Below are 21,764 nucleotides of genomic sequence, written 5' to 3' on the forward strand. Positions count from 1 at the left end.
CTAGTAACTGATAGAAGACAGACAACAACTAGCTGTGAAATATGAAACTCATTTGTTTGGATAAGTTAATTTACTGCATAAACTTATGAGTGGTACATTGTATGCATGGTTATCGCACACTTTTGATGTTTAGAATGACTGCAGATTGATCCTAAAGTGGCGTTCTCAAAATGCGATTAGTCGCACCGACTTGTCACATGCGATTTGTAGTAGAGACTCGAATTGTGTGTGTGGGAAGATGTTACATCATAAGATTTCATGATATCAAACAAAGCTCGTCAGTTTAACAATTTTGCGGGAAATGTACGTGCATACAAATTTCCAGTGAAATAAAGAAAACATGAATGTAGACAATTTACTGATGGCATTATGTAACAAAACAATTATTGATCTGGACAATAATAGGGTTTATGGGCCCATGAAATCTGGACATTTTGACATGTTTAGAAGCAAATGAAAAAACCCGGAAGTGACAAAACTAAATGGTTGTACTTTAATGTGATTTGATTGGCTAAGAGCTTATGATTTGTCGTGAGAAATAGAACATGTTCTAATTGGTACGATTCTGACATGACTTGTCATACAAGATTCAAGTCATTCCGATTTAGGTGTTCTCACAGTATGATTCGATTGCATGCAACATGTCAGTGTGACTAATCGCATCATGAGAATGCCCCCTAATGTATAAAAGCACAACGGTCTATCTGCAGTCATTCAAAACACTGAAAGTGTGCAATAACCATGCATACCACTTGTAAGTTTATGCCCTAACTGGCCTGTACCATGACGACCCTTTGTGATATTGCATGATGTGGTAAACGTTTGGCCAAAGGAGTGGAGTTTAAAAGTGTGCAGTTATACAGATTTTTTGCACACTTTTGTCAATGAGAAAAATATTAATGAAAATGGTGGTTTTTGTTTAGATCAATACAGAAAATGATTGGAAATTTATACTTTATATTTAACATATTGAGATACCATACACCTGGAAAAAGTTAAACAACCCCTATGTTGGTCATGATCGAAATCTGAAAAACTGTGTGGTGGCCCCAAATCTATGGCATGGAAACCAGAATATGTGCTATTTTCTGAAATACAATGGACAATGTTGAATTATGACATCTCTTGATAGGTTTTGCCATTATCAGTCAAACATTTTCCCAGTTCTTGTATATTCGCTAATGGTGGGTCCAGCTTCTGTATTTTGTTCCTCACAATTCCCAAATGTGTTCCAGTAGGTTCAGATTTGGACTCATGACAGACAAGTGAGGGGCATAGTGGCATTTTGCTTGAAGAAACCTATTACCTGTTGAAAATGGTGTGATTTTGCACTGTCAGCCATCAACCATGTAAAAAGATGGGTCTGGTTGCTAAAGTGTGGTTATGAAAATATGGTACAATGATTGGATCCAGGATTTGATGCCTGTACCTATCAGATTCCCTAAGCACAGTGGCCATTTCCAACATGCAGTCATGGGACAGGCAACCTCCACATCATGACTGATCCTCAGCCAAAGGCGACTGTGGGATGAATTTTCTATGTATGCCATAACCAGCCTCGGTGGCCCAATGGTTACGCCATCGGACTACAGGCCGATAGGTACAGGGTTCGCAACCCGGTACCGGCTCCAATCCAGAGCGAGTTCTTAAGGACTCAATGGGTAGGTGTAAGGCCACTACACCCTCTTCTCTCTGACTAATCACTAACCAACTAACAATTAACCATCTAGCCCAGATAGCTGAGGTGTGCCCAGGACAGCGTGCTTGAACTTCAATTAGATATAGGCACGAAAATACACGTAAGTTGAAATGAAATGAAAAGGTATGCCATATATTTCTTTGCTGCCAAAACCCAGATATGCCCATCTATGAATTGAAACAAGAACCAGAGCTTCTAGAATTTATATAAAATCCACTAGCCATGGGATCAGTGATTTTTAAAATTTACTAGCCATGATTAAAAATTCACTAGCCCTACCTTGTCTTTAAGTTAATAAAATTTTAGTAATAAGCAAATATGTCACCTAAACAGGAAGATAGAGCTTAAAAACACTAACATTGGGGGATTGGGGTGGGGCAGAATATTCATACTTACAAAATAGACTTAACTGCAACATTTGACCCGAAATATTCACTAGCCATCGGGCATGGCAATAGTAGTTATTTACTAGCCCAACACTGAATATCACTAGCCATGGGAGTGGGGCTACCATAATGTAGAAGCCCTGCAAGAACCTACTTTCATCTGACCAGTTGATCTTCCTATATATTCCAGCAATGTGTCACCACATACCAAGCCAAACAGTGCCTGTGATGACAATCTGGGTGGAAGCCGGTACTGGGATGTGAACCCAGTACCTACCAACCTTACATCTGACAGCTTAACCACTACATCAACGAGACTATGGATGTATGTTCATGGCATTACTAAAATGATTTTAACAATTACATTTGCGGTCGTGTGACAGTGATTAACTTTCTTAAAGGGTGTTTATCTTTTTTTTCCCCAGGTGTATACATAAGTGATAACAGTGTTTCATTTTAATATAGCATATGGCTGAGTATTGAATTTGCTCAGCAATAACTGCCACATGTTTGTAGAGTCAAGTTTCTTCAGGAAAGGAAAAGAATGTTTGTTTAAGAACACATCAGTATCTATTTAACTACATGGCTGTTAAGTGTTTAACATACATTATTTTATAACACTGGGTTTTAGAGTTCAAATTAGTTCTGCTCAGTGACTCCACTAGTGCACATTGATTAATCAATCATTAGCTATTGGATGTCAAAATATTGGTGATGTAGATACATAGTCTTAAAGGAAACCTTCTACATTTTTCCATTAGCAGCAAGGGATCTTTTAAATGCACTTTCTCAGATAGGACAGCATATACCATGGCTGTTAATATACCAGCTGTAGGTATCTGACATATAGGCCTAGTATTTTTAAATGCACTTTCTCAGATAGGACAGCATATACCATGCAGAGCCCTCAAAAGTACCCGGTCTCCGGCGGCAAATCGCCACCTGAAACAGCTTTTGCCGCCGCCTACTTTTCGAGTAAAATTGTTCAGTTGCTGCATTTAATGGATGGTAACTGATTTGCGCTAACAGAGGCCATGAGAATGCATCTCAGAGGTTCGATTTTTCAAATGTTTCTAGGACAGACCCCCCGACCCCCCGCTTTGCCCCCTGCTATCATCACTGTTGTAGCCTGCTACTTCTTAAACTATTGAGGGCGCTGACCATGGCTGTTAATATACCAGCTGTAGGTATCTGACATATAGGCCTAGCATTTTTAAATGCACTTTCTCAGACAGGACAGCATATACCATGGCTGTTAATATACCAGCTGTAGGTATCTGACATATAGGCCTAGTATTTTTAAATGCACTTTCTCAGATAGGACAGCATATACCATGGCTGTTAATATACCAGCTGTAGGTATCTGACATATAGGCCTAGTATTTTTAAATGCACTTTCTCACACAGGACAGCATATACCATGGCTGTTAATATACCAGCTGTAGGTATCTGACATATAGGCCTAGTATTTTTAAATGCACTTTCTCAGATAGGACAGCATATACCATGGCTGTTAATATACCAGCTGTAGGTATCTGACATATAGGCCTAGTATTTTTGACACCTATTGTTAATATACCAGCTGTAGGTATCTGACATATAGGCCTAGTATTTTTGACACCTATTGTTAATATACCAGCTGTAGGTATCTGACATATAGGCCTAGTATTTTTGACACCTATTGTTAATATACCAGCTGTAGGTATCTGACATATAGGCCTAGTATTTTTGACACCTATTGTTAATATACCAGCTGTAGGTATCTGACATATAGGCCTAGTATTATACCAGCTGTAGGTATCTGACATATAGGCCTAGTATTATACCACCTGTAGGTATCTGACATATAGGCCTAGTATTATACCAGCTGTAGGTATCTGACATATAGGCCTAGCAATTTGGACACCTATTGTTATTCTGGGGCAGGATTTAGCTCAGTCGGTTTAGTAGCTGGTTTCCTCTGATGACTACGAGTCAAAATGACCAAATGTTTGACGTCCAACAGCCGATGATTAATTAATCAATGTGCTCTAGTGGTGTCATTAAACAAAACAAACTTTTAACTATTGTTATTCTAGTCCCATGTCCATGTATCAATGATTCATTTGCTAATCTGTACATACATGTATAAAACATGCCTTGTTGCTAATAATAAAAAAGGAAATGTTTTATTTAATGACACATTCAACACATTTTATTTACGATTATATGGCGTGAGACATATGATTAAGAACCACACAGATATTGAGATAGGAAACCCGCTGTTGCCACTTCAAGAGCTACTCTTTTCGATTAGCAGCAAGGGATCTTTTATATGCACCATCCCACAGACAGGATAGTACATACCATGGCCTTTGATATGCCAGTCATGGTGCACTGGCTGGAATGAGAAATAGCCCAATGGGCCCACTGATGGGGATCGATCCCAGACTGGCTGCGCATCAAGCGAACACTTTACCACTGGGCTACATCCCGTCCCCGTAATAACAAAAAAGAATGTCTTACATACTGGCAGGTTTCTTCTCTCATATTTTAAACAATTTGTCTGACACCTAACAGCCACTCATTTTAGCAATGTGCTAATAACAAACTTCAAACTAATGTCCAAATAAAAGAAAAACAAACTTAAAAATTACTTGTAATTTTCTTTTGTCCAAAAACAAAAATATGTGCTATTTCCCTTTTAATTTTTAACCCCAAGATTTAATGTATGAAAGTTTGGAAAGGCCTTACGCAAAAAAAACAAAAAAAAAAAAAAACAACACAAAAGACAACATTATTAAACCACATATACAATTTCCAACAACAAGTAAAAATTTAAAAAACGAACAAAATAAAAAGGTGTGTTTTAACTGCAGTATGAATAACTTCATACAAATATCACAACATTATATTCACTAATACCAACAATATTTTCACAAATACTGGAACAAATTCACAATGACAACAAGTTGATCTTATTATTATTAAACATTTTTATATGTCAATGATATCATGTTGAATCCACAAAAGAAGAAGAAAAAGAAGAAGAAGAAGAAGAAAAAACATGGCTGCCCAAGAAATGACAGTCCTTGTTTCCATGGAGATTATTCAGCATCAAGTCGTGTGGAATTGTAGAACTGCCGGCACTGCTGATAGTACGATACTATGAAACTAAAAGACTGGTGCTATGCTGAATGCATGCAGTGCCTGTGCAATGGTGAAAGAAAACAAAACACTGCATTTTACCATCTGGCTGTCTACAACACACCAAAAAAGCTAAAACAGTTGGAGGCTGTTTAACAGTTATGCAATGCTCTAAGTACAGGAGAAAGCATTTTGGAAGGGGGTGATTGTCAAGTATTACATGTTTGTTTGTTTTTTGTTTTTTTATTAAAACTTTTTTTCTCTTTTCATTCATGGCACAAGAGAATTAATCACAGATAATTTTATTCAAATCTAGTTTATATTACTAGAGAACCCAATAACATGACAGGGGTCAAAATACTTCTGACGACTAGTTTTTGCTGGTCAACATCACCAAAGACCTGGAGATTTATTTTCCAGAATTTTGTTTTGTAGAATTTATAGCTTGCCATATCAAATGTCCAGGGTGGTCAAATTATGGTGAGTGTTGATAAAATGGGTTTTACAAGGAAGAGTGGTCTTAATTTAGCTTTAAATTATAAAACATTATTTGAAAAGATATTTTAAAGCATTATTTAACTGTTAAACAGCCCCTTAAAACAAAAGATATGAAATGCCTTCATTAGAATTAACCTCAACATGTAGTTCTTGTGTATAAATATTCAAATATAAACTGGAATTAGACAACAAAAATACAACAAATTAAGAAAAACTTTAAACACAATTTTAAACAAAATTCTTTTAATATAATAGTATTTGATAATTTGAAAGTTCTGTGGTTAAAAATATAAATTAATTTATCTCAAATACTAATACAGAAAACATGCACAAAATAAACATTTTGAAATCTGAAAAAAATAAAATGTTTAATTTGGTTTTAATTGATATAAACTTTGGCTTTATTAGTGATAAAGATGATTTGATGCAATGTTCTTTAACTTAATAAGCTATGAACACTACCACAAGCAATGAAGCAGGGCCCAATTTCACAAAACATCATAAGCCTAGTTTTGCACGTAAATCTACGACTAAACCATGATTCTTATTACTATTATAGTACAACAAATATAGTTAAAAATACACATATTTTATTTTGTCTTTAAAATGCTTCATTTTCCTTAATGGTGTAATGTTCTTTGTGAAATAGATGCTAAACACTTGTAAATGTATGCCCGGTATAACTGCTAAATGCAGACGTAAACTTACAATGTTTTATGAAATTGCCCCCAGAACTCTTAACTTGGGACTAATGTGGAAGTAAGCATGTAAGAAGAGCAAGCATTGATTTAAATGAAACAAAATATATTATTAGGTTTTTAACAGAATTTTATTATCTTAATTTAAAAAAACAAAACCAATTGTGACAATCTACAACTTAATCCTTTGACATATGACCCTAGTATTCTTCCTAATTTAATTTATAGATGACACCCTGAATAAACAGAATCTTTTGACATGTAGAGCTGCTTACTGATTTTTTTCAAATAACCCTTTCATGGTTTTATACTATAACATTAAATAAAATAATGATATACTGTATTGTTCCATCCAATATTGAAATAAGTGTACTATTTATTTATTTTTTAATTGTAATGACATTCAGTTTGTTTTGTAAATTTATATTTATTTGAGTTTTAAAAAAATATTACTTTATTGTACATTGGTATATCTTTTCTTGTTTTCAAATGTTTTTCACCACTCGAGTAATATACAGTTATTTTTATTAATTTTTGTTTCATGACTTTAAAACATTATTTCTTCCCAGCAGAATGTTTTAGTTTATGTGAAATTTACTGAGGTTTTTAAAAATATATTTTAGTAAAATAATCAGTGTTTTCATGATTTCATTTCATGATTTAATTTCATGACCCATGGATTTTTCATGACTTTAATACAACACTCAATGTTTCCATGACTTCACTGCTGTATGTATTACTCATACTTTTTTGATGACTTTATGGTAAACCTTTTACTGTAAAGTTTGTAACATCAATCAATATTGAAATGTGCTATGATGACCCACTGAACAGAATTATGTCAAAGATATTATTATTATTATTATTATTATTAATTCAACTTAATAAACTGCATGTCATAACATTTGTAATGTCATGACACAGTTTCCTGATAAAAGAGTTCAAAACCCTTAATCCCAAAACCAATCAATGTTCCCAGTTTTGTTGCAAAAAAAAATCATTTTGTTCGATAGTAAAGCCTTTCCGACAGGAAAGTCATAAGGAACAAATATTTACCATCACTAAGGATGTATATGGATGTGCATTGATAGCAAATCAATAAGAGGAAAACAAACATTTCACACACATTCACACAAAAATGTTACAGTACTGAATACATGGCACAAAGGTGTATTATATATTCTATACTCACATTTTAATTGGACTGTCAACCAAATTTTATTTTATTTTACCTCATCTTCTTTGTTTCTCTTTCTTTCTCTATTTATTGATTCTCTATTTATCTATAAATTCACTTATATATTTAGTTATTAGTTAATATTATTTAATTTTATTTAATTTACATAATTATAGGAAATCAATGTACACGTACATGTAACTTTAATTGAAATAATGAAATGTAATGTAATGTATATAACGTTGACAAAACCAACTAAAACCACCCTAACATAACAAATTATAATTATATAAGAGGATTTTAAAAGCTAAATCTCTTTACAATGCTATTGATTTTGGAAAACGTAATCTATAGAACAAATGAGTCAAATGAAGAGATAAAGTACTTCTAATCAACCTTATCTTTTTAAAGCACTTAAAAACAGATTTCAAAGATATATTTTAGGCCATTTTAAAATTAATTAATATTAATTATAAATCAATGTTACTTACACAATAAAAAATAAAGACATTTTTCAAGAAAACAAATTAAATGTATTTAAACAATGTTGTTTTTTTCTTCAAAAATTCATTTAATTGTGAGAATCCATTAACAAAATTAAATTCTTTGTAAAGATAAAGGTCCTGTTGAATTATTTACTATCAAGTATGAGAAACAGATAGACAGATGCCAAGTTCAGTTATATAATATGATTGTGCAAAAAAAAACCCTGATGAAAGCGTAAATAAACTGTGGTAAACTCTATAATCATAATATATACGTAAAAGCATTTTCTACATTGTATATAATTAAAAACAAAAAAAAGATTATAAAGAACTCAAAAACATTTAGCTTTCAAAGATGTTAATAAATAATGTGATTGACCCATCACCAGTAGGTCACTACAGTGTCATATGTTCATAACATCCACTGTGTTATTGACATATGTTCATAAGTATTCACTATAACAGTAAATATTTTGTTAAAGTTCATTGAATAAAATACATATTTTACATTGTCCATCCAGCGGTGTTCTACAAGGTGTTCAAGACATAAAACTATTGTTATTGAGTGTACAGCTAATTTAAATAGTTAAGCAGCTAAAACTATTATTATAAGAACATATCACACTGCCTATGGTAATGAGCTGTGGAAAATGATCCCAAATATTATTTCCTTTATTACCTGAAAAGTTACGCATAATGTATCTTCTTCTTCCTCTTTAGCTTTTCAATTACTGTATTATGCATCTCAATATTTTAATTTTAGAGTTAAATTGTTCTTGAGTGACAAAATTTATTTATGTCAATTAACATACAAAACTGTATTTTGTTGTATGATGCAAAAATATTCATACTTGGTACATGTATTTTTAAGAATACCAAACGCACATACATGTACATACTGCATTAGTATTTAAATTTCAATATTAATTTACCAACTTCATTTTTGTAATAATAATAAAAAAAAGTATTATTTAAATTCAGACATAAAAAATTGAAAGAGTTCATTTCTTTAAGGGCGATATACAACAATTTTCAAATTCTGGAGTTAACAGTGAAGGATTATACTTATGTTAGTAAAAGCTAGCAATACGGCAATGGGATTTCCATAAATCTATGCTAATAAACAGAAACTTAAAGCAGTGCTTCATGTGATATTATACACATCATATACGTACATGTTGCAGCAAAATCATGTTTTTATCAAAACGACGTAAATGGATATATATCGCCTTTTTAAAAAATGAACACTTTAATTAAAAATCAAAACTGAATTCATTTTCCAGAGCTCAACTGATGATGCAAAAAAAAAAATAAATCAAAAATCAAACCCCTAATAAGCCTATAAGACCAGCAGTTCAGGCAACACTTACCTTTATCCACCACTGACTGAAGCTTACTCGACTCACTGTCGACATTCAACAGCAAATTTGAGGCAGCAAGAGCTGCGTTCTTAGCGCCATGCGCTGCGAGGACTTCCGGCAGCGAAGGAAAAGTATTACTGGCACAGGCAAAGCGCCCACTATTGAACGAAGAGGCCCTACTAAGACCCACATTGGCCGAAAGGTGGTTTGGAGAGGAAGCCTGATAGGATTTGAAAAACGTGGGTGTCAGTCCCTCACCAGAATACGGCAGTGTGTTTAGCGATTCCGACGACGGATTCAGACTATTATTGTTGCTGGGTAACATCAAAAAATTGGGTCGCCGTGGTGATGATATGGGGTCTATGTCGGAAAATTCCGGACTCGCCCTCGGTGCCTGTGGGCTGCTGTCGGCACGGGAGAGAGTTGGCGGGTAAACGTCGGGCGTCACAACATTGACATGATGATGCTGAGGTTGATGAAGTTGGAGGCTATGTGTTTGAGTGTGCACATACACTGTGTGAATACCTTTCTTTTTACGTCTCTTCCTTCGCAGAGATATTGCCTTTTCAGGGTTAATTTTTCTCTGTCTTTTTCCCCTAACTCTATAATAATATCTTATAACTTTCCGTTTGGCCTTGCGTCCATAATGAACTAACAGTTTTAAGAGTTCGGTGTAGCAACCCCCTGGTTCGGAGTTGCTGGCAAGAGTGCTTGATGACTGGAAACGCTTTCTCTCTTGTAGCATTCGCTCAGTCTCTCGCTTTTTCGTTTCGGAAAATTGTGTTGCGATAACAACTAAGCACAAGTTGATCATAAAAAATGAGCCAATCTGAAAGGGAAGGAAATAAATTTGATGAAAGTTAAATAGACAAGTCAGGCATTTATATACTCTTCAAAAAAGTAGGGGAACTCTAATAAGAAATTACAATTGCCAAAATTGTAAGGTATATTAGCTGTGGGTAATGGTTATATGATAATAGTGAATTAATTGGGCAAACATTACAACTGGTAGTTCAGTATTACAGTAGGTTTTATGAACACCAAAGATCTTGAAGGACAATTGGGGTCAGAAGTGAAATTTGAAAGTTGACGTTTTTTATCAGTAAATCGCCAATTCAAACAATAAAAATGACTGAAAACAAAACAATAACAATTGTATGATCAACAGAATGAAAAAGATTGACAGAAATAATGTTCCACAGTGATTAATGGACCTTCCTGGAAATTGTCAAAATCGAGAATGACGGGGTAACTGCGTGATGCACATGCAAACTATGGAATGTGTTTCGGTGTGTTGATAAATAGACCTGAACGTTCTTTACTAGGATGTCTCTGATCTAATAGTTGATATTAATATTTCAGGTTCCCCTACTTTTTTTGAAGAGTATAGTAATTATGCAGTCACACATTTTACTGTTTAGACGGACATGTTAAGTTGAATATTATGAAGATTAAGTGTGATTTCTTAGGAATTTTAAAATTAAAATGTTAAAATATTGGACTGTATTGCCAAATAATAGTGATATTTCCTTTTTATATCAGTATATTAGTGTTTATCCTATGACTTGCCAATAATATCCATGTCATAAACCCATGTAATAATTTTAGCGTATTAACCCGGTTAATAATGGTATGCAAATTTGCAAGGTCTCTAGGTAATGTGTTGCTGTGGATGAGTCATTTGCTTACTGAGCGCAATGTTTTCAAAGCTTTAGTTAAAATGCGTGACGTCAAACTAATTTGTTCTAATTGTGATGACATCATATTACTGATGGCAGCGACTTTAGTACTGTGATTTACAAAAATTTTAATAAAATGTTATTTTAGAAGTGTTATGGGATAAATAGAATTCACTACTCGTGTTTTTTAATATGTAAAATATCAATTGTTACCTCGTCTAGTTAATCAGTATTTTTCTCGGCAGAGTTTCGACAAATACCGATTAACATAGACTCGGTTGATATTTTCCATATTAAAAAATACTTGTAACGAATCCTCTATATATTCATTAAGTCAAGTAAAGCTCTTAGTGTTTAAGCAACATCAGAGAAATAAATACATGTCATTTTGGTTGCCAGTGTAATTAACACACTATAACACACAAATCTGTTAAAATGTTTCTGACTGGCTGTCTGTATTATGGAATGGTCAACTTGGCTTATGTGTGTGGGCACAATTAACAAGAGACCAGTGAGGTACATGACATCTCCCCCCAAAGGTAGGTCACAATGACCTAGTTATAATATGCGACACCCTGCCATTCCAAGTTATACTTTCATACTGCAAGGTTTGATGATCCCTACCTCAAATAAAAAAAAAGTGTCCCTTTCTTGGACTATTTGTTTACTGTACAAATTTCATTTCACAAATTTCAGACTCTTATTAAAGTACCCTTTTCAAGAGTTGGTCATGTACCCTTTTGTTGTTGGTTCCCTCCCAAAAATATTTCCTGAAAGATATTTTTTAGCTTTATGTTTGCTTATTTGTGGAGCACTGGCTGGAACAAGAAATAGCCCAATGGGTCCAACAGCAGGGATCAATCCTAGACCGACCGTGCAACAAGCGAACACTTTACCACTGGACTACATCCTGCCCCAAAGAGAAGCATGAAGCCACATTCAGTGCAGTGATTGTAGTTAAAGTCATCTGTGTAGTTATGACCGGCCTCGGTGGTGTTGTGGTTAGGCCATCGGTCTACAGGCTGGTAGGTACTGGGTTCGGTCCCAGTCGAGGCATGGGATTTTTAATCCAGATACTGACTCCAAACCCTGAGTGAGTGCTCCGCAAGACTCAATGGGTAGGTGTAAACGACTTGCACCGACCAGTGATCCATAACTGGTTCAACAAAGGCCATGGTTTGTGCTATCCTGCCTGTGGGAAGCGCAAATAAAAGATCCCTTGCTACCTGTCGTAAAAGAGTAGCCTATGTGACAAGAGGAGTTTCCTCTAAAAAACGGTGTCAGAATGACCACATGTTTGACGTCCAATAGCCGATGATAAGATGAAAAATCAATGTGCTCTAGTGGTGTTGTTAAATAAAACAAACAAACAAACCTTACTGTGTAGTTATAGATGCTGTCATCTATCTGGATCTATCCTTAAAGTGTTACGGAAATCACGTTATTATCTTTATATTATCTACCATAAAAAGAAAAGCTTTGATCTCCAATACTGAGACACATTTTCTTTTCAATCTGTTTTAATACCATGAAATGAGTTTCTTAAGCTTGGAAATTGCATTTGAATTTGAATTAAGTGAATGTTGAACAGTTTTAACATGGAATAGTTGGAGGTGCCTTACACATTATAAGTGCAAAGAATTTTATCCTATTAATATTTATTGCCAATTTTATTTGTTTTGTTAAATACAAAAGGAGTACCAGTGAGATTCATGATACACATGTATGCCCATCAAAAATAGGTCGTGGGGACCTAGTTATGGTAGGCAAGTTGTACTTTCATGCAAGGTTTCATGATCCTGTAGGAATTGATAAGGAAGATATGGCCTGGACAAAGATTTCATTTAATTAAGGATTGTCTGTTATTTCTTTTACATTCATCGGGGTATGAACAAAAAAAATCATCCGCAAACTGTGTGAATCGGCAAAGCCATTCTCACATAACTTTGCAGATCATTTTTTTTGTTCATGCCCAGATGAATGTAAAAGAAATGACAGACAATACTTATAATTAAATTTGAATGATACTTGCTAATAATAACACAAAAACTTAATAATTTATTCTTAATTACCTTTGGTCCATAAACAATAACGCTCAATAAGATAACTTGCCCATATTAAATGATGTCATCAGATATGACGTTCCCTGACGACGTAATTTTTACATTTATTGAGAATTGAACAAACTCCCATTGCTATGTCTGGACCAATGGGATGATGTTATGTTGTAATGGAAATTTAATTATTGTGCAGTAATACATGTGTATGTGAAAAATAGGCCGCAGTGACCTAGTTATGTTACGTGACACACAGCCATACAAGGTTTGATGATCCTATATGAATTGATAAGAAAAAATATGCTCCGAAATGAAAAGTTTACAAAAGGCTACATGGAAAGAGTTTTAAAAATGTCCTTCTTTCATATCTAAGACATATTAGACCAAATGTACAAAACCTGTTTTACTTTCAATGCTTAAATATCTACATTTAAGAAACACAGTCTTTGCAAATTGAATACATTAATTCTTGCTTGTACTTAATGGTTAAAGTTTGTTTTTGTTTGACGAAACTACTAGAGCACATTGATTAATTAATCATCGGCTATTGGATGTTAAACATTTGGTAAAAAAAGACACGTAGTCATCAGAGGAAAGATTTCTCGAATTTTTTATGTGCACTTTTCCACAGACAGGAAAGCACATATAACCTCAGCCTTTGACCAGTTGTGGTGCACTGGTTGGAATGAGGGAAAAACCCAATCAGTTGAATGGATGCACTTAATGGTTAGTGAAAGATAAGTTGGTTTCGTAGTTTCTATAAGATTTATTTTAAATTGCAGACTGTACAAGAATATGAATTTCCCTTAAGTCCAATTGCTTAGCCACTATATAGCACTAGAGCCTCCACAAGTCCAAATATTGGACTCGAGTATTCGAAGGTGAAACTCGACCCGAACCCGAGTACCCAACATTCACACAAGATGATAACGAGATTAAGGAATAAAATAAAATAGCATTATTCATCTTAATTCCAGCGCTGAACATGGATGCCAAATCATGCCATTGTATTGCATTTAGAAGTGTTGTGAAGGACAGACAGACGGCCTATTTAAAAAGGGAAACTAGCACATGTCGTCAACCTTAGTTATAGTACAGGGAACAGTTTGTTTTCAAAATCTTGATTAGTGATATTTCTAGTCAACTGAAAATTTATTAGCAACTACTGTTTAATGTTTTACAATTGTGTAGCAATCTCTAAAACGTGCATAGCAAATCATGATGTGATACTCAACAAAATGTTATCTGTATACATTGCTTCAATTGTATAATGTAAGAAAGGTCTTTATATATAGGATACGGCTGTTGACCAATCTCCATAACCAGAAACAATTATTATGATTCAACCCATGCCTCATGCTTATAAAACTTTTAGAGTCTAGACTCAAGACTCTAATAGAAGAAGAAAAAGTTTGTTTTGCTTAACGACACCACTAGAGCACATTGATTTATTAATCATTGGCTATCGGATGTCAAACATATGGTAATTTTGACACAGTCATAGAGAGGAAACCCGCTACATTTTTTTATTAGTAGCAAGGGATCTTTTATATACACCATCCCACAGACAGGATAGCACATGCCACGGCCTTTAATGTCATGACAACGCCATACAAATTGTATGTGTGTGACATCATTAAAGACTGAAAAAAAAGCAAAGTTTGTTTTATTTAACGACGCCACTAGAGCACATTGATTTTTTATCTTATCATCGGCTATTGGACATCAAACATATGGTCATTCTCACAATGTTTTTTTTTTATAGAGGAAACCTGCTGTCACCACATAGGCTACTCTTTTAAGACAGGCAACAAGGGATCTTTTATTTGCGCTTCCCACAGGCAGGATAGCACAAACCATGGCCTTTGTTGAACCAGTTATGGATCACTGGTTGGTGCAAGTGGTTTACACCTACCCATTGAGCCTTGCGGAGCACTTACTCAGGGTTTGGAGTCGGTGTCTGGATTAAAAATACCATGCCTCGACTGGGATCCGAACCCAGTACCTACCAGCCTGTAGACCGACGTCCTAACCATGACGCCACTGAGGCCAGTCATTAAAGACTGAGTCTGGACTGTATAAATGTTTTATAAGCACGGGCTCAAATATACATAATATTCTAATTACAAACTAACAACCCTTATTTGCATTTCTTTTTGTGTTCAATATACATGTACACGTACATAGTCAACAGCAAGTGCGTACTAGCAGATTTAAAATAAAATTAGTTGAAGGAGTGTCGTCTCATGTTTGAATCAGTTCTCTGAGGAATTGAACCCTTAACACGCTGAATCTCAAGCAGTCACTTTGCCCAATGAACCACGAACACCCTGCCCTGATTGCTGTTACTGACAAGTCGTTAATCATTCATAAACCGAGCTAATGCCTTTGCAAGTACTCAAACATTAACACATGTCACATGCACGCACTAAGAACAGTAATCAATAAAACTTCATTTGAATAATATACCGAGATGAAGAAATTATGGAAGACTTTGTATTGTAAATGAAATTTAATTAATTATTTATGTCAGAATGTTTGTATAAAATACTTAGATGCAATATGTTGCACTGAATGTCAGTAACAAGTTTTTTTGTTTTTGTTTGTTTGATGACAACATTAGAGCACATTGATTTATTTATCATCGACTATTGGATGTCAAACATATGGTCAAACCTGCTACATTTTTCCATTGGTAGCAAGGGATCTTTTATATGCACCATCCCAGACAGGATAGCACATACCACAGCCTTTGATATACCAGTCGTGGTGCACTGGCTGTGACGAAAAATAGCCCAATGGGCCCACAGATGGGGATTGATCCTAAATCGACCGTGCATCAAGCAAGCGTTTTACCACTGGGCTATGTCCCACCCTCGTCAGTAACAAGGTTAACTTCCTAACACTATGGACGAGACTTTTGGGTTCAGTTAATCTTTGCTATTAGTGTTGCAGGCACATGTGCAGGGACGTTTCGGGGGTCAAATCACCACCCACTCCCCATTCAAGCAAATTTAAACAAATTTTTTTTCCAGGGAAACATATCCCAACTCTTTCATAAACTTTACTCAGCACAGTTTAGACCCAACACTTCTAAAATTCCTGCACACACATCTGTGTTGGTGTGATCCCGTATTTTATTCCAATCAGTATATCTTTGGATGTCCTTGCACACTGCAGATCTTGAATATATGCATAATGGAAATACGGCTTATAACAGATTTACTCAAGAAAGATATCACGGAATTCAAATCTGAATTTGCATATCGCAGAGTATATGCATGTACCATTCAGTAGCTGGTGTGATGTTAATGCTGGGGAGTTTGAAACAGTCATTCATTGAAAACCAGAATACAAATTGACAGCTGTCACAGTCATGATTACATAGGATAATGAGAAATAATCCTTAATATGCCAAAAGAAACAGAAACATAGAATGAATGTTTAACGAAATCCCAGGATGAACAAATAGTTTACTATTGGGTGTCAAACAAATGAAACAAAAACATAGATTGGTATGTTAAAGAAAGGAAAATAGAATATGACATCTTAGCACTTCAGTTTTTAACCGATAGCTGGTGCTTATAATGAGGCAAAGAATTCATTTGAATAATAGGTCAAATGTTGTTAGGCTAAAAACAAAATGTGTTTCAGAGAATGTGTTGAATGTAGGTTGGGTAGATTGGCTTTTTAAAAATTATTATTATTATTTATTATTTTTAAAAACTAAATTCATGATTACAGGTCCAGATAAAATGCTATGTATCACTCTTTTCATCTACATATTAATAAGAAAGAGAGAGAGAGACAAAAAAAAATATGTATATACATGTAGATATAGATATACATTGAAAACAAATTAGTGTTGGACCTTTTTTTAGATAGGTAGGGTCAGGTTCTCCAAAACACACTAGACGCAGATTCAGGAATTTTTTATTTATTTATTTATTTTTTTTTTTTTGGGGGGGGGGGGGGGGGGGGGGGGGGGGGGATGACAGGACAAATGGGAAAACACACATGGACCAAGTCATCAAAAGGACATCTCAATGAAAAAAAAATAAAAAGTGGGGGAAAAAAGAGCACCTGAATGTTTATGGGGGGGGGGGGGGAAATGGGTTCCCTGGTCTCCCCCTTGGATCAGACTCTGCACACAATTTTAGTGGGGATTAGTAAGTAGTGATGCTCACAAAACAGTCTTTCAAATTGTGCGGTATGCTTGACAAGTGTAGTACATTCATTTTTAAATGCAATTAAAGCAAATGATTTAATTATATTCAACAGATGATGGGTATTACAAAACATTGCCTCCTCTCCTACTACAACCAATATCATCCTTCCAGGAATCGCTCTTAGAATTTCCCATTCCTAATCAACACTATTCTATCTGTTAACATACGAATAATAACCGCTACAGTGTAATATGTGTTAATACATAATTAATAATTGATATATAATGCTTCTGACAAGAGTCGAAACTGCATGTAAAATAGTTAAAAGCATAGGAAAAGTACAAACTGCCTAATTTGACTAAACTGACATGACTTCCCAAATCCAATGTTCTAAGATTTGTTCCCTTTCAGCTGACCATAAATTAAGTGCCAGAGTTTATACCAGTTGGCCATTATTCAATAGAAAATGCCACTCTTGACAAGTCTGCAATAAAGCGTTGGCGAAAAGATGGAATTATCATTTGATTTATGATCAAAGAAGTGACATTAAGATGACAGACTGCCAATGCCACCAAAAGATTACAAGTTGATGAAAAAAATGCGGATAAGGAGCTAAATATGGCCTGGAAAAAAAAAAGTATTGATGCTTTAAAAAGGAGTTGTGTAATAAAATTCAAATTAGCTAAGCCAAACAGCATATTAAACAGAGATATAGAATACTATCTGAATTCTCTTAGGTTATTATTGTTTTTCTATATGTTTGTATGTCTGTCTGTTGACATTTCAACACCACAGCTGTGTTTATCAATGATTTATACTGATAAACCACAAGAAAGACATTGGAATTTTTGTTTGGCAACACCTCAACATGTTTTAAACCAGAGGTGTTTGGTGTCTTTAAATGTTGCTGCTGTCACTATCTGTCACTGGCAAAAACGTAACCTCTATCACAAAATATTTTGACCCCAAACTAGTTGGTTCATCCTTGAGATGTCAATGTCAATGTCTTGGATGGTCATATTTGGTTATATGCTATAAAAGAACAACTCTTCTTGAACGTACATACAGACTTACCACAATTAATGCGACAAAATACATCCAGTCCCAAAAGGAATGAGCATCTTGAACATAGTACATAATGTTCACCCAACTTTCTAGACTAATGACCTGTAAAATCAAACAAAATTAACTCTTTAGTTGATCTCTGTATTCAGTAAATACAAACAAACCTATATGTTCAATAACCATCTAAAATCCAAAACACACTGAAGCTGGGTGTGGGTCTGGCAAGTGCGGTGCCAGTTGAAAAAGAAGGAAGGAAGGAAATGTTTTATTTAACAACACACTCAACACATTTTGTTTATGGTTATATGGCGTCGGACATATGGTTAAGGACCACACAAATATTGAGAGTGGAAACCCACTGTCGCCATTTTATGGGCTACGCTTTTTGATTAGCAGCAAGGGATCTTTTATATGCACCATCCCACAGTCAAGATAACACATACCATTGCCTTTGATATACCAGTCGTGGTGCACTGGCTGGAGAGAGAAATAGACCAATACTGACGTAGAAAAATAAATGCACTGAATTGAATATGACAAAAACACACCACGTCTGTGCTGGTGTGAATTACATATCTGGCAGGAGATGACATAGAAGATGTGCTATATACTGACAGCACCAGAGTCACCAGACCCAGATCTAGCTTTGGTGTGTTTTAGGCCTAAAGGTGTTCTAAAAAAACTGTATGCTTAATATTTGTCAATTTTATATAAAAATACTCATATATAAAGGTCAATATGATATAAAGTTTCATCAATAAACAAATAATTTTGAAGGGTGACCATTATTAAATTTTTTTTTTTTTTCCCCTACTGAACGCCATAAAATGTTGAGATTCAGATTTTAAGTAATGACTTTACGTATCCATGGCAAATAAATAATATATATATATATATGAATGAGATATTACATGTATTTATAATACTTTTTTCATCAATATTGAAATGAAAATAAAACCTAAAAAAGTCTCATACATTACCTGAAAAATTGCTACCCATGCTAATCCTATATTATCGAATGATATGGCACCGAGGAAGGGGTTTCGATCCCCAGCCTCACACTTTGTATAATACTGGTTCCAGTTAACACAAGATTGGTTTGTCCGAGAATTATTGCTAAATGCCTTGGCACTGTCATTGCATTTGATTCCACTGCTCACGTACAGAGGCAGATCGGTACAAGTTCTCATCCCTGCTTCACCCGGCTTACTACATATATAATCATACTTTCGGGGCTTGAAAAACGGAGGCAGATTTATACTGAAAAACAAAGGATGAAAAGAAGTTTTAATTACAGCAACAGAAACAGGAATTTTTGCTATACATTTCTGTACCTGGAACAAATATTCACAGATTTATGCTGAAAAACAAAAGATGAAAAGAAGTTTTAATTACAGCAACAGAAACAGGAATTTTGTTACACATTTCTGTACCTGGAAAAAGAAAGAAATGTTTTATTTAACGACGCACTCAACACATTTTACTGTTATATGGCGTCAGACATATGGTTAAGGACCACACAGATTTTGAGAGGAAACCCGCTGTCGTCGCCACTATATGGGCTACTCTTCTGATTAGCAGCAAGGGATCTTTTATTTGCGCTTCCCACAGGCAGGATAGCACAAACCATGGCCTTTGTTGAACCAGTTATGGATCACTGGTCGGTGCAAGTGGTTTACACCTACCCATTGAGCCTTGCGGAGCACTCACTCAGGGTTTGGAGTCGGTATCTGGATTAAAAATCCCATGCCTCGACTGGGATCCGAACCCAGTACCTACCAGCCTGTAGACCGATGGCCTACCACGACGCCACCGAGGCCGGAAGAAATATTCAGTGATGTACTTGTTCGTGAAATAATAAAAACACAATCTGTAATTCGATATTTATAAATCTGAATGACAAAACTGTTATCCATAATCAAGATGACATCTCTGCTTAATTCAGAGTCGAATATGGGCATTTGGCAAATTAGCCGTTGATTCTGTGAATCTGATTCTATATCCAGTGACTCATCTACATCTATAGGATAGTCAGTCCCAAGTAAGATCTCCATGAGTACTTGAGTACTCGGGCAAGGGGCGAGTCTAGAAATACTCGAGTCCGCTCACAGGACTCGAGTACCCGTGCAAGGAAGAGCACTCTCATTTAATTATATTTGTTTATGTCATTCTGCCATATTATGTTTTCTACCAGTTACATTATAGGGCTATGAGACATGCAGGGAAAAGAAAAGCCGAATATGACAGTGTGGAATGCAGTATAATGGGCCGTTGTATCAATAGCATGATTTGGCTTCCATGTTCAGCGCTGGAATTAAGATGCATAATGCTATTTTACTTTATTCCATAGTCTTAATATTATGCAGTGTCGGGTACTTGGGACCAGGTCGAGTTTGACCCTCAAGTACTTGAGTCCAATATTTTGGACTCGTGGAGGCCCTAGTCCCAAGAAAATCCTTTACTGGACAATACATCCTCCATGCACCAATAAAAGAGGACTGCCACTCCCAGACCAGTTTATTAAATTAAAACCAATACAGGACAGAGCTGTGCCTAAAACTACTGAAAATTATGTTTGGCACAAAGTTCAAATGATCTAGGATTTGAAAACAAAGAACTATAACTAAGCTGATATTTATATGATATGCAACTCTTTGCATGATATTTTTCATTCTATAAAATGCCAAATATGTCTTTAAAACCTTAAATGGAGCTATCAATTGATGTACCAATTGACGCTCTTATGAACAAAAGTAATGTATTAGTATATATATATATATATATATATATATATATATATATATATATGTATGTGTATCTATCTATCTATCTATCTATCTATCTATCTATCTATCTATCTATCTATATCTATCTATCTATCTATCTATCTATATATCTATCTATCTATCTATATATATATATATATACATGTATATATATATATGCTGAATGCAGTTTAACCCTTCAGCTATTTGGTAAAAAGGACATAAAAACAAGAAGCATACTTACTCTGATGAAATATTGTCTGGTAACTGTATAAAACATCTATTGCGTAGAATTCCCGCCCACAACTGTACTCCAATGATCCCGAATATAAAAAACACAAAGAAACACAACAACAGCACATTGCCCAACATGGGCAGAGTGTCAAGAAGTAACATCACCAGGATTCTCATACCTGAAAAACAAAAAACAAAAAATTCATTATAACATAACCAATGGTACACCATTATGCTGGGAACATTTTACGCAGTGATCTTAGCAGTAAGATCACCTGAAGGAAGAAAGGATGGAAATGGCTTTTTTAACGATACACTCAGCACATTTTATTTACGGTTATATGGCATCAGACATACAGTTAAGG

At 34.9% G+C, this 21,764-nt stretch overlaps 1 protein-coding gene across 1 annotated transcript in view; it reads right to left on the minus strand.

The window, feature by feature from the left end:
* LOC121379760 (voltage-dependent T-type calcium channel subunit alpha-1I-like) overlaps positions 1 to 21,764 on the minus strand; it is a 128,392-nt gene that overhangs the window by 61,991 nt on the left and 44,637 nt on the right. The window contains exons 3-6 of the mRNA XM_041508410.1: positions 21,410 to 21,578; positions 19,381 to 19,660; positions 18,410 to 18,502; positions 9,440 to 10,259 (exon numbers count right to left, since the gene is read on the minus strand). Of these exons, the coding sequence (XP_041364344.1) occupies positions 9,440 to 10,259; positions 18,410 to 18,502; positions 19,381 to 19,660; positions 21,410 to 21,578 (1,362 nt within the window). The remainder of the gene's footprint in view (positions 1 to 9,439; positions 10,260 to 18,409; positions 18,503 to 19,380; positions 19,661 to 21,409; positions 21,579 to 21,764) is intronic.

Source organism: Gigantopelta aegis, chromosome 8, assembly GCF_016097555.1.
Source record: "Gigantopelta aegis isolate Gae_Host chromosome 8, Gae_host_genome, whole genome shotgun sequence".
In the NCBI taxonomy this organism is placed as follows: Eukaryota; Metazoa; Mollusca; class Gastropoda; order Neomphalida; family Peltospiridae; genus Gigantopelta; species Gigantopelta aegis.